The sequence below is a fragment of the Thunnus thynnus genome, chromosome 18 (genome assembly GCF_963924715.1).
Source record: "Thunnus thynnus chromosome 18, fThuThy2.1, whole genome shotgun sequence".
Lineage (NCBI taxonomy): Eukaryota > Metazoa > Chordata > Actinopteri > Scombriformes > Scombridae > Thunnus > Thunnus thynnus.
Window position 1 is genome coordinate 10,500,170 of NC_089534.1, and position 14,975 is coordinate 10,515,144.

The 14,975-nt window shown below is 41.2% G+C and overlaps 1 protein-coding gene across 4 annotated transcripts in view; it reads right to left on the minus strand.

The window, feature by feature from the left end:
• The window catches only part of LOC137169031 (hormonally up-regulated neu tumor-associated kinase homolog A), a 129,497-nt gene that overhangs the window by 10,465 nt on the left and 104,057 nt on the right, over positions 1-14,975 (minus strand). Inside the window, exon 1 of one of the 4 annotated variants that reach the window (XM_067571969.1) lies at positions 82-9,600. The exons of 2 other annotated variants lie outside the window; for them this stretch is intronic. In XM_067571969.1, coding sequence (XP_067428070.1) covers positions 82-342 — 261 coding nt within the window. In that variant the 5' untranslated portion in view covers positions 343-9,600. Of the gene's footprint in view, positions 1-81; positions 9,601-14,975 lie in introns of those variants that run through there. One more of the 4 variants, XM_067571968.1, reaches the window with a different exon arrangement.

The following is a 14,975-nucleotide window of genomic DNA, read 5'->3' on the forward strand; positions in this document are numbered from 1 at the left end:
CAATGTGCTGACCCTCTAGCCTGAAACATGTTATTTGAACACAGCTCACTTCAATTCTCAAATCAGGGAGACGACACAGACCTTTTCCCCCGTGCCGATATGTAGCCCCTCCATCACTTTGGCAAATGATCCCTTGTTGATCATTTTCCCCACCAGGTAAGATCCCACCCGTTTAGAGTGGGGGAAGCTCCGCAGCAGCTCCCTGGGGACCTTCAGAGAGGGCAGAGACAGCCGCTCCCGGCCCAGCGCAGAGGCTTCCCACTGGGACACGCCGCGCTCTCCTTCGCCTCCTCCCTCTGCCACCATGCCCTCCGGAGCGGGCTTCACTGCAGCAGCTGGCATCCCGCACAGGGCCCGGGCCCCATGTGGCCGCCTCTCTCACACACACACACACACACACAATCAAATCCAAAGGTAAGATAGTCCACGTAGAACACACATACTAACCCACATAGATACACATAGACACACACACACACACAATGCTTTGGTTGAAGTTGGTTCAAGGAGGGAGAACGCTGCTGAAAATAGACGCAGAATCCAAATTCTTCTTCTTCTTCAGGGACAGGTGCGTGTCCTCCACAGTCGGGTAAATATATAAATTATTCCAGACTCTTTTCTTCTTTGTTTTCGTTTTCCTTTTAACAAGCACAGGTGCCTCAAAGTGTTTCAATCCAAATGTGCAGCGGCTGAACACTGGCTCCTCTCTCCTTCTCTCACTCCGTCTCTCTCCCCACCGGTTAGTGGATGATTAACCGTTGTGTTCAGGTCAGTGATGAGGAGGACATTCTACACCGCAATTACCCCCCCCTGCACACACTAAGGTACACATGGATACTCGGGAGTTACACAGTAACCATGCAAACTCTCTTACTTTACTTCCTTGGCTCCCATTTGAAATCTAATTTCTTTAACTTCTTCTTCTTTCAGTTTCTCACTGACACCATCTTGTAAACAATGTGGCTGGTAAGAGAGAGGAGGAAGATAAGAATAATTGTACATCTCCATTACTGTAAAATGTACCAAATCCATTATTTGCACCCAGGATTGTTATTTATTTTTTTGTGCTTGAGACCAAATGGTTTCAATCTGTCATCCTTCAATGATACTTGCGTGTATTGTATATGTTGAAGGAATAGTTCAGCATTTTGTGAAATATGCTTATTCACTGTCTTGCCAAACTATGAAGATATAGCCAGTTAGCTTAGCTTAGCACAAAGACAGGAAACCAGCTATCCTGGCTCTTTTCACTTTGGTTTGATTAAACATTGATTAAACAAACTAGATATAATGAGTTAGTGAGCTTTAGAGGTGCTGGTAGGTGGATTTTGTAACGTTCTGACAGATATGAGAGTGGCATCTTCTCATGTCAATCTCAACCAGAAGGTAAACAAGTGTATTTCCCAAAATGTCAAACTATTCCTTTAAATCTGTCATTGCAGTCTGCTTTTCAGGAACTGGATAAAATGGCCTTTGTCTGTCATTTCATTTTATAGTCTAAATTGGCACAGCACAAAATTAGTCTTAAATAGGATTCATTCCAGAGAGTTAATTATATTAAAACTTCTACTAATATTACAATTATGACAGCTACCAACTTCATCACTGACCTATGAAGGTTAATTAACTTTTGTTTACCCCAGAGAGGTCAGAGGTCAGGGTCAACAACAGATCAGCAGCGGCGGGGATTCAGAATCTTTCTTTTCAACACTTCAGAACAAGATATCTTCTGGATTTAGACCATGAAATCTGCTACAAAATCTATAATAGTTTCCATGTTTTTACTTGAATGGTGAGTTTACACAAACATCATTTCAAATAAAAACCAAACTAGAGTTACAAGGTTTTTAAGCAATATAATATGGGCAAGAGGGAGCAGAGACACGGAGTTATGACAGTGGTGATGAATGGAAAGCAGCAGTGAGGTTTTGCACTGATGGCTGGCATTGAAGTATGTCTGCTTCTCTGCTACTGTGTGTATTAAAGTGCGTGTGTGTGTGTGCGTGCGTGCACGTCAGGGTCAGATTGCAGTGTGTTGCTGCTCGATTCTTCTTCACTCAGCTGATGAAAGGAGGGATAGAGCCTTATATCCGCCATGTAACCCAATACACTCGCACACTCTCAAACACACACAACCTTACACAACCTTTAACTGAGAGACTGTAGTAACCAATTGAAGCGTCTAGAGTTACCTTATTTCGTTTTAAACATGTTGATACTGTATAATTTGATTTGGCATTCACAGCAAACACACAGTTGCAGCCGCCATGACAGTCGACTTCCCTCTCGCGCTCACTCAGGCGCCGTTAAACTTGGTCTAATCGCAATCCAAACACTTTGTCGACCATTTTTCACTCTTTAGGAGCAGCCATGCCAACATTTTAAAAACTCTTTACGAGATGCAATCAGCATCTCTCTGCAATATTGACCAAATCAGGTTCCAAATTATGTAAGCCCTGATGAAAAAAGACACACATATAAAGTGTACGCTGGTGTCAACACTTTTTCCAGAATATTCTGAAATGAGCCGAAAAACACAGAAGCGGTATGCCATTAGTGGTTTCACACTGCAAACTGCTGTGAAAACAACCTCCATCAAGAAAATCATTAGTCAAATCTCACATCCTAATCTCGCTGTTCTTCTTCATGTGTGCATGTGCGCACACACACACGCCAGGAGCCCTACACTTCATAAAAGGGTCTTAAGGCCGTAGCATGTGTGGGAGGAGGTGTTAACACACCCTCCCTAATGCCGGGGAAGGGTGTCAAGCTGCATCTGGCTCTGTATTACACAGACACAGAGGAAGAAAAGGAAATAAAGGAAGAAAGAGAGGACGACAGTATTGCAGAAGAAGGGGGGGCGGGGGGGTGGGTGGGGGAGCAGTGTGCTGTGTCCATGCATAAGAAAGTGATGGATGAGGGACAGGAAGTGAGTGAAAAACTAACTGAATGGAGAGACAGGATGAGTGAAAAGGAGAGAAACCAAGCTTCACAACTAAAAAACAAATGTGAATTAATAAGATCTCGAGAGGCTTATTATATAACCTCAGCGCTGCCATGCTTAAATGTTTTGCAGAGGGTTTTCTGTGTGTGTGTGTGTGTGTGTGTTAATGTGTGTGTTTCCATGGTTCAGAAAAGGTCATTCTCACTGCCAGGGACCACAGTCTATTTGTGTGTGTGTGTGTGCTTTTATACACACAAGTTGTTTCTAAAAGCACTGCAGTGTGTATGTTTTTCAGGCAGTGTGTCTTTGCATATACACACATGCATACATAACCGTCATTTACATGTATTGCAGTATAATTACGCTTGTATACATAGTCAAGCCTGTGTGTCTGTGTGTGTGTCTGTGTGTATGAGTGTGTGTGTGTGTGTGTGTTGCGTTGGTGCAGAGGAATGCTGGCCTGCCTGTAGGACTTGGCGAGCTTCTCGGCGGTCACATTAAATGAGAAGAGAAACCCCCTTCTGCTTCCTGCCTGTAATAAATGGATCCCCAGCAACCATTAAGGCATATTTTAACACCAAATAACTCCCCAAAACCACACTAGAACAGACACAGGCGACCCCCACCCTCTCACCATCTCTCTCACTTTCTGTCTCTTACTTTCTGTTTCTTTCATTTTCTTTTTCTGCCCTCTCATTTTATGCTAAAAAAGAGAGAGGAGCTTAAAGTACGATCTTTTCGGTGCCACAGCATGATGCACTTCACAGTCGTACTTTGTAGCCTATAAGAGTGTTTAATGAGAGTTACTGACAGCCTTTTCTTTGCTCTGCTGCAAAAGATTTAACGTAGACATTTTGTTTGTTGTCGTTAAAATACAAATACTAGGTTTTCAAAAGGCATCCAGAAGTTTCATAGTGTAATACAAACCAATATTGGATTCAAAAGAACTGTTCTCTTGAATGATTGAATGTCACGACAAGTGAAGACACACGACTGTAGCGAGGAACAAACCTGTTGCACTTTGGTTACAAGACAGTCTGGACAGGATACGTTACCAGGCAATAAAAAAAGGCATTGTACTTGAATCTGTTAAAAGTTTAATTTGACAGTAATAACAAGTTTCAAGAGGAGCAGTTTGACATTTCAGGGTATACTCGGAAATAGATGAGAAGATTGATAGCCCTCTGATGTTTGTACGGTAAATATGAAGCTACAGCCAGCAGCCAGTTAGCTTAGCTTAGCAACATAGACTGGAAGCAGGGGGAAACAGCTAGCCTGGCTCTGTCATGGCTCTGACTAGCAGCACCTCTAAAGCTCACTAAATAACATGTTATATCTTGTTTGTTTAATCAGTATAAAACCCATGTGTAAGAACGACAGTTTGTGGTTTTATGGTTTTTTTTTTGGTGGGGGTTATGGGCTGGACTATTTCCTGCTTGGACACAGTGACTTCCTGGAGTCTTGTCGTCCCAGTGAGGTTGCCAGACAACCAGCTGAGAACCGAAGAAGTCACAGCGCCTGGCCAAGAAATAGCCCTGCACATAACCCACTGTAAAACCACAAATGATCTAAAAACCGATGCGTCTAGTCTGTGCAGTAAAAATTAGAGCTGCAACAATTAGTCGATCGACAAAAAAAATGAATCTGCAACTATTTTGATAATTGATTAATCGTGTTAAGTATATTTTTTAAAGAAAAAAATGCCAAAATTCTCTGGTTCCAGCCTCTTAAATGTGAATATTTGCTGGTTTATGAAGTCCTCCGTGATAGCAAACTGAATATCTTTGGCTTGTGGACATTTTAGATTGCATCTTGGGGTTTGGGAAACTGATTGACATTTTTCACCATTTTATAGGCCAAAGAACTAATCAATTAATCATGAAAATATTCGACAGATTAAACGATAGTAAATTATTGTTGCAGCCCTTAAAAAAATTACATGTGTGTAATCTGTGTTACATAACCACATGCACTAGATATTCATGGATAAATGCAAATTTGCTGTTAGATTTATGATAAAATGATGACAAAAAGATAAGAGTAATGAACATATTACAAGCTATAGATGTATAAGATGTATATAATCATCTACATGGACACTTTTGTTTATAATCTGATTTCCATATAAGTCTAGCTTTTGTGCAACTATGCAACATGTCTGGTCTTCAAATGTGTTGAAATGCAACTGTGCAACTGTTGCACAAAATTTGTTGTATGATGGATTTGAATGTGCTTTTGTTTATTCTATATTTAAGTGATTCTCATGCTTATAAAGTTTTGATTTGATTAATTTTAATCTGATTTATTGATTGAGGCCAAGATGCTACAAATGTGTTATAAAACATGCCTCTGACCTACACAGTGTTACAAAGGCTGTGAGCTGGTTTTGAACCTAACATATGACTTATGCTCCTGCTGGACCAAACAGGCGTCCATGATGAAAAGGTTTATTCAACATGCTTGCTATGTCTATATATTACAATGTATTGTTTTCCAGCACAGATTATCAGTAAGTGTTGCTCTCTCTGGTGTCCACCTCCGTTACAGTTTCCGGAGCTGCTGTCCCTGTCTGCCCTCCAGTGGACGTAACAGACTGATGCATGGCAACTGTTCCCAAACCCAATAACTCCACTGAATTAATCAGCAAATGAAAAGAAAGGGGATCATTGTTTGTTTCTTTCTCCCCCCCGCCCCCACCTCTTTCTCTCTCTCTTTTTTTGTGTGTGTGTATATTTCTTTGTAGAGCACAATTTATTCAGTTGTGTTGCAAAAACATGAATTAATCCTGAGGCAGCAGATTCAGAATTCTTTTGGTATGAGTCCCACATCATAAAGGCTTTGTTTTTAGACTCATAAATGAAGCACAGAGAGGAAAAAAAAAGGTACAAACTAATGCACTCACACTTGCCTTGATAGACCAGAACACAAAGCTTTGTCAGCTATTGCTTTACAAAGTCTCACGCTCACCACCTGCAACCATAACCCGCAGCTGAGTGTAACAAGTGTGTAGCAAGTTAACACCCATTGTGTACTGGTTGTTGTCAAAAGGGATTTGGGGAAATGTAGGAAATCATTAACTGAAGTCAATGAAGCAGCTTGAGGGAAAGTGAGTCACTTCATCACAAAACAACTCCTGCGATGCAGTAAATAGCGAAAGGCTAATGATGTATAACAGCATGAGAGAAGGCATGGACGGACTTGTTGTGGAGCGATGACGACGGAAAAACAGCTGATAATAAAAAAGAACACTGACAAAAGTCAAAGAAGCAAATATGCTGTTAGCGCTATAGTTCAGCTCATCATATGCTTTCAATTAATTGATATAAAACATAATGTTGCTCAATTCTCTTTACAGGATTGGACCTTGTTGTGATGAAGTCACTGTCTGCCAATTATGGTGCCATCAGGAAGGGGGCAGCTGGCTGTCAATCGACAAGGACGGGGCCACAGCCTCGTCGACGTGTCATCATCCATCAGTCTCACCCGCCATGACTTCACGGTGTCATCATCAGTCCGCGCGGCATAGCATGTTGAGCATGTCATCAGTCAGTGCCTGCATGTTGCTGTGGTTTAAACCTCTCGTGTCCTGCGGTCTCAGCTTCACTGAGGCTGATTAGAAATGGTTCTCCATGGTTTCTAAACAGACAAACAAAGCGCTGCACTCTTAAGACTTTAAGCCGTGTGTCTTCCACATCATATACTGTGGAGGCAGAGGACAGACCAAACCATGGCTGCCCACAGAAACATTTCAACGAGATCAGGTTGCTTCGGCACTAAATTCAGCCAGAAATCCTGCTGAATTACCTCTCTAAACAGTTAGGGGAAGTGTGTTTTGTGAAAGCGTCATATGCCAAGAAAAACTGAAATGAAGAAAAGGCAAAAAAAAAAGAAAAAAAGAAATAACACTAGTAGCATACTTTGATTTAAAGCTAATCTTTTAACTCAATTCTTTACAAAGACAGTGAGGAGATATTTCAGTGATGAAGTATCAGTTAAACGTGCAGAATCAGTTTCCAACATTTCAAATGCAAAAGAGCTGTAGTTTAAACATGTTGAGACAGCACAGATGTTATCTAAAATATATATATAATATATAGTCAGTGGTGGAAATAGTATTCAGATCCTTCACTTAAGTAAAAGCAGCAATACCACACTATAAAAGTACTCCATTACAAGTAAAAGTCCTGCAAGTATTAAGAGTGAAATGTGTTTAAATGACAAAAAACTGAAAGTTCTCATTATGCATAATGGCCTTTTCTCAGAGTGTTATATTATTATATATGTTATATGAGTAGATTATTATTATTCCTACATGTAGCATTAAACATCCATTACGTGCAGCCATAAGTTAATATCTTAACATTAATTTCCTTTAAACTCTCTGCTATCAGTATAGCCAGAAACTGTTTTTAAAGAACTTATTACATTAGGCTACTTTCCATCACTGGATATATTTTCATATTTCTGTATAACGTCCGTCTTATCTAACTCGATCTGTCGGTGTTGAGTTCTTGACAAAAAGTTGACTTTTTGCTTTAAGTTTCACTGACTGTAAAATCCTTTTGTGCTGCCTTAAGGCTCACTGTGTGCAAAGTATTGTAGCTCAAACACTCACACACACACTCACTAACACACACAAACACACACACACAATACATGTGCTTAAAAAAAAAAAGTCTTTCCCAGAGCCTCAGTCCATCACACTCTGCTAATCCCACACAATCCTGACCAAGCCTGAAATGGGAGTTTGTGTCACGGGTGGTTTAGAGGTTTTCTACTGTCAACAAAACACTGACGGGGAGCTAGAGAGAGACAGAGAAAGTGATAGAGAGAGAGAGAGAGACAGAGGGAGAGAGAGAGAGAGAGAGAGAGACAGAGAGAGAGAGAGAGAGAGAGAGAGAGAGAGAGAGAGAGAGAGAGAGAGAGAGAGACAGGGGTCTGAGAAAAATACAGAAAGAAAAGGATGAAAAAGCGCCCACCCCTTTGAGTTGAGAGGCTGAAAATGGAGCGTTGTAACAGCAAAAAGTGCACTCCCACTGTCGCTAATGTGGACCGTGTGTGTCTGTGCCTGAGCACACGTGCAGATGTGCGTGGTTGTGCACGCATGTGTGTGTGTGTGTCTATGCGTGTGTACGTGCAAATGTACATTTGTGTGTGTGTGTTGGAGCTGCCTCCTGCGCCGCTCCCAAATTGAAATGTGAAAGAAACGTGTTGGAAGGTGATGACAAGAGTGAAGTGAACCAGTCGTTTCCTGAAGGGCCAGGCCAGATGTGTCGCACACAGAGCCTCAGAAACCTGTAGCACATTTCTGTTTAATAACCAGGATATTTAACCAGGGGAGGCGGGAAGACGGGGGCAGGAACTGAGGGAGTGTGTGTTTTTTGGTGCATGTGTGGTTACCTGTGTGCACAAATGTGTATGTGTGTGTGTGTGTTTTATATGTTTGTGTTTGCTGGTTCAATGTATGTGAGAGTGTGTGTGTGTGTGTGCGCGCGCTTGGGATGTGTGGTTTATTACTTTAATTGGAGTTTTTGAGACAGCAGCACTGCAGAAAGTGAAGGAAGGAGAGGAGGAGTGAGACGACAGAGAGAAAGAAGCCCGACAGCCTGATGGCCACACCTCCGATCACCACTCAGGACACACACACACTCACACACACACTGGGTCTATTCCATACTGTACTCAGCTGCTGACCACAATGCCCGCCACTTCCTCAAGGAGCGAGCCCTGGCGCCTAGAATAACAAAGAAAATATTCAGCTCCATACTGTCTGATGTCTTAATATTTCCAACCCTTCTGTTCTCATATACGCATGATTCATGGATTATAACTTAGAAATACAATCAGATCCTTTCCACTGCTCTCTCAGCCAGTTCAATAAAGCTTTTTGAGAAGTAACTACAGTGTCGCAGATTCTGCTCTGTTTGATTTCACTGGGTAGACAGTAAATATACTGTAGGGCCCAATTGAAGGAGGAAGTAACTGTATTGAATTTTCAAAATGATCAAAAAATCTCTTAGAAGCACAATGAAACAATTAATCTCTAAGGAGACGGAAAACACACACACACACACACACACACACACACACACATTATTATTTGCCGCTGTTATTGATTTGTTTTCATTCCATCCTTTTATAACTGTATCCATAAACAGCCACACCACCAACAGCTGGTATTTGTAATTTTCAAAAAACGACCCTCTACAAAGAGCAGGGATTAATTACACAACATATCTTAACACATTGTTACAGGATCAACTTTGTGTATTATAGTTATGGACATATCATCTCAGTATTATTGACTTTCCTCTTTCTTTCTTGTTAGATGAGTTATGCCACTCTCGTGTCTGTGCACTAAGTATGGAGCCGGGAAGCAATTAGCTTATCTTAGCATGAGGACTGGAGGGAAACAGCAAGTTTGGCTCTCATCAAAAATCAAAAATCCACCTACGAACACCTCTAATACTCACTAACACATTATATCTCATTATTTTAATACGTACAAACAGTTTCTAGTCTTAGTGAAAGTTATGTGCTAAAAATATTTCCTGGTGAACAACAGCTGGGAGCAGTGACTTCCTAGACTCCTGTGGACACAATGACAAAATAGAAAGTGAAAAACATATTTCCAAAAATAATGAGATACTGCTTTAAATTGTTTATTTTTTTTTATAACTCATTATGTACTCACAAATTCCCAGGTAGCCAAAATATCTTTAGGCCCATCATAGGCCTAAATTTGGCTCACCTGGACAAAAGCCAGACTTGTGATGCAGAAGTAGTATTAGTCCGATTCCAGGTGCCGACACTGGCCCAAAGCTGGCTGGACTGATGCTAACTGGAGCCAATATTCCCGGTAAGCCAAATTGGCGGTCCACAGCCCCAAAACTAAGCAGAACGTGGGAGCGATACATGGACCACAACTGGCTCACATTTGGCGTTATAATGCCAGGACACAGCCCTATGTGCCGATGCTCAACCGCAAAAGGCCCGACTCAACTTGGGTTGGCTCGTGTCATCAGCTGCAGCAATATATGATATTTTCTCATCCAAGACCTGGTCTCACAATCTGTGTACAAATAACACGACTTTACACTTTCAAATTGCATGCAGTGTATACGCAAAAGTCCAATTTTGCATGCAGGTGATAGGCCAATTTAACGCTGCATTTTTAAAAAAGATTTTTGTGTCTCATTTAACGCCATTGGTTAGGTTTAAGGAAAGATCATGGTTTGGGTTAAAACAGTAAAATGTGGTAAAAATGTCTCAATTGGACATTAAAAATCTCTGGTTAAAATGCCCAATGTGGTCACAAACAGTGTTCCCCAGCTGCTTCAGCAGCTTTTTGCCAACACATTATTTTCCAACAAATTATTTAGCCATCCACCCAACCTGCCTCCTCCTAATAAGCCAAAAATCAAGTTATAAAACAGAAGAAAGTCGCATTAAACTGACGTCACTTCCATGGGAAGGATTGGCCTATCACCTGCACGCAAAATTGGACTTTGGCGTACACACTGCACGCCATTTGAAAGTGTAAAGTTGTTTTATTTGTACGGAGATCGAAGAGACTGGGCCGAAGACTCAGAAATCAGTTTCACAATCAGTTGCAGCAGGACAGTGTGAATGGCCGCATTGTGCGTGCTGGAGAAGAAGAGGTGCAGTTTGTTTGGGCAGGAGGAAGCTGCTATTTACACAAAAGGCGTTGGACCAGCACACATTTAATTGCTTTGGCTTGTGCATGTCTGTATGTGTGTGTAATGAGAGTGTTTAGTTGTGTAAGCCTGTGTGTGTGAACATAATCGCCCATGATATACAACATTATGGCCGTTTCTTAATAGCGGTGTTTTAAGAACAGCCATTAATGCAGCTTGTAAAATATTCCCAACACCACGCCAAACACTCACTTTAATTTCACCTCCCTCTTTCTCTCTCACTCTTTAGCTCTCTCCACCTCAGCCTGCCCCTCTCTCTTTCCCTCACCTCATTTGTGGGAGAATTTATTTAACTCGTTAAAAACAATTCTCTGAATATTCCCAGCTGAGTGACCAGGCTTCCGTTTTTTTTTTCCCCTCATTCGATCTTTTTCCCCGTTCCCTCTCTGGCTTTGCTTTTTTCCTCTCTTCTCTTAAACTAACCTGTATAATGTTGTCAGAACTGCTTGAGAATGAAGTGCTAAGTGTTGCTTTTTATGGGGAGGAAACAGACTGGAACAGCGGGTGTGTGTTTTCTGATGCCCACTAGACACACACACACACACGTATACACACAGACACACACACACACACACACACACACTCAGAAACCCTCTGAGTGAATATGTTATGAATTACAACCTGTTCGCTGATGAGATATCCCTGAAGCTTTTGCTTAGTAGGTCATTAGCGTTTGTGAGTATGTGTTACATTTTGGTTGGTAGCCTATGCATGTGTGTGTGTGAGCATATGTTTGTATCTGTTTGCGTGTGTTTGTAGGGTAACGGGTTGAAAATGTCATTAAGGAACCTCGGTGGAAATCTGTTCTCAATTGTTGCAGTGATTTCTGCAGTTTTAATTTGGACAGTAAAGGCGCTGCCAGCTCTACCCGCCGTGATGCCCTGACCACTTAGCAATGTTAACTCCATTCCCATGCACACAAACCCTACACACACACACACACACACACTTTGTTTTATGTATAGTGTCCATAAAAGCTCGACTCATAATTTGTTTTCCAAAGTCGTGATGTGTCATAAGTGAAGCCTCTTTGTTTAAAGTGTAGAAAATTACTCAAACCGTCTTTCAAAGCGTTGTTAAGTAAAACCGATGCTGTGTTCTTTCTCTGTTTCTCCATCACAGCTTTTTTTAAACTGCAAATAGCATATAGGGACAGAAAAATTGATGCACAATATAACTGGCCACAAATTAAAAAAATGCGCAGTAAAAAGAAATTTTAGTTTAATCTTAATTTAAATACCCTATCAAAACAGCACTTTGTTTTTTCTCTGCATTTTCTGCACATGTATTTTCGGTCATCTGCACATGTGATGTTGAAATGACCTCTATTATGTGAGGGTTTGAATAAGTACTTTTCTGACTCTCTCTCTCTCTCCCTCACTCCGTCCCTCCCTCCCTCCCTCTGCTGTCCCAGCTGACAGCTGGCTATGAGCACCTCTGACTCTGCCTGAGGATGAGATAAGCTAAAACATGATTGGATGGAGCTAAAACAATTCCTGAAGGGGAACTGAGTGGTTGCAGCAGGAAAAGAAACAGAATACTGCTAAGCAAATATAAGAATGCAATTAGAATAGAAGAAATGCAGATCAGTTAAATCCACTTATTAAATTCATCAAAGCTAAAGCGAGTTTATTGTCATCAATAAACTGCACACAGCGCACTCATGTTTGCCAGCCCGGGGTTAAGGATGGAGCACATTTTTTCCTGATTTTGCTTTACTTTTTATTCCTCATCTAACCTGATTTCCATGGTATAAAAAGCTGCTCATACACCATGTTGGAAGATAAGCTGGGTGTAATGGTAGTAATGGAAGTGCTGTTGGTGCTGGTGGAGCAGCGAGGGGTCCAGGGATGGAAACAGAAACCAGATGGATGTTCGGATGGCACTGAGTTACTTCACCTCAACCAACAGGAAATGGAATTATAGGCAATTATTCACACCGCTCCCAGCCTCAAATCTCAGCTGCTTCGTCTATAATATCTTTGTTTTGACATGTGCAGGAAAATGCCCATGTGTTTCTGCGTGTGTGTCTGTGTGAACGTGATTAGGTATGTGGGGTGTTGGCTGCTACAGAGAGCTAATAAAGTCTGTTCTCTTTCATTAGTGTGTGTTAAAATAGTCTGGCAAAATTAGTTTGTGTTTGTGTGTGTTTAGGTGTAGGTGTGTTTGACTGTGTCTGTGTTAACTAGGTAATACTTTGTGTATTGAGACAGCATGCACAAGAGTGTGTGTGTATGTGTGTGTATTCATTAAGCATGTGTTATGTTGTTAATAGCACACCTCGTTGGCCAGGCAAAATGAGGTCGTTAAACTGGTGTACAACTGTGCATGTGTACTCTGACTTAACAAAGGCAGGCCTATATTTGTGAATGTAAGAGTAGTGCATGTGTGTGTGTGTGTGTGTGTGCTTCACCTCCACACAGCTGCATTAGCATGTGAGATGCTGGCATGATACGTTGGCAACTTTGTAAAAGAAATACCACCCATATGTTCATTTTGCTCTCCTCTTTGCTAAACCAGGCTGGTTCCAGCCAATGAATCATAGTAGCCATCGTTACAAATTCAGGTCATCACGGCAAAGTCTTGGTTGAACTGCAAAGAAGGTTATGGGTCAGTTTCTGATGAATCCACAGGTCAAGATGAAGAAGTTTGAGGCCAATCTGTCTTCCCATAAAGAATTAAACCTTGTTTTTTTGGCAGCTTTGGGGATGAGCAACAAGCTGTAAAAACAATGACATATTAGCATGATAGTAAGTTGATATGGCTAATGTGTTAGCAAACAGTTGCTCATTCATACATGCAGCAGGCACAGAGGAACACGAGAATTTATTGTAATGTTTGAGGCATCCTGACAAATATAAGTCCAATATTTTCTCTCCTTTTAGCTCTGTTTTGGTCTCCACCGACTCCTGAGAGAAATATCTGGATCTTTAGCTGCTAAATCCTCTACTATGCTCACCAGCTGACTTGTTTGTTTGCTGTCTGGTAGCCTAAAGTTGGTTAACAGAGCTTTTTTTTGCTAAAAGCAGCTGCATCTGGAAACAAAATTGACAGAGTGAGTGAGTGAGAGAGTGGTGAGACTGAACTGAAACAGTAAGGTTGCAGGCCAAAGCAATTAGCTAAAAGATGCTAAAATGCCACATAGAGCTGAGGGGAACAGCAGAGACTGGTGATAATTCTCTGCAGGAGTCATCTGACCTTATAGTTAATATAAAAAATTGATTAGGGCAGCTTTAAGTTTGTGTGGCACGTACTAAACATGGAGCCTGAGTGTGACCTGTAGTAGCAGGTACTTATGGGTGGGACTAGTTTCTCCGATCCCTGCCCATCACCAGGAGCACAGATGATGATGTGTTTCCTATGGCTTCACACAGCTGCAGTCTCAGATGTGGCTGTTTTAGCAGCTCCTAACTCAACACCTCGCAACAGGATCCACTTTATTACAACACACACACACATACATGTGCACACACAGCACCCCTCCCAGTCATGCCTGGCAACTTTGTAGTTTCTCACAGCTTAGTTCCCTTGAATCATAAAAAACGAGGCCAGAAAAAATCTAACCTGCGTACCTGTGACATGTTTCAATCATTCTCCACCCTCTAAAGTGAGAGGGAGGTGGGAAGAAAGTCATGATTACTTTGCGTTTAACCAACTCTAATCTGTGTTCTCTTTAGCAGCTCATTATGGAGGATAATTAGGAAAAAGAAACAAGTCCAAGAGAAGGAGAAAAAATAAGGATGAGCTGCTGAAAAGTTTTTTTTAAATCAAATTTTGGTACTTTTAAACACTACAACAATAAAACAAAAAAAATACTATTTGAACAATAAAATGAATCCAAACAAAACCACAGCAAGACCACCTCAGCACAAGTCCAAGACCAAGCATAGTCCTTACCGACGAGCAACCTTGAACCAGGATTTAACCAGGCATCAGGCATGTTTTTACTCTGTTATTTGATCATTAACTTTGACATAACCTCAAGAATCAATCAATAATAATCTTTGAGACAGACTTGGGCAGACTGTTGATTGAAACTTGCAAAAACATCTTGGTGATCCTGACTTTCTGTAAGCCTTGTACAACACTGGAAATCCCATTTCAGCTGCCCATCAAACATAAATGATGACTTTTGATTAAGTTATTGTTTTTCCCCTTTTACTAAAACTCAACTAAAATCAGGGTTTTACAGAACTGTTGAATACAGACATGTTTGGTAATAAGATTGGTTTTCTTAGTGGGTAAAATAGCTTGAAAGGCCAGTTCACCCAAATCATAGCCTTTTTTCCCCGTGTACCCCTCTCTCTAAACGG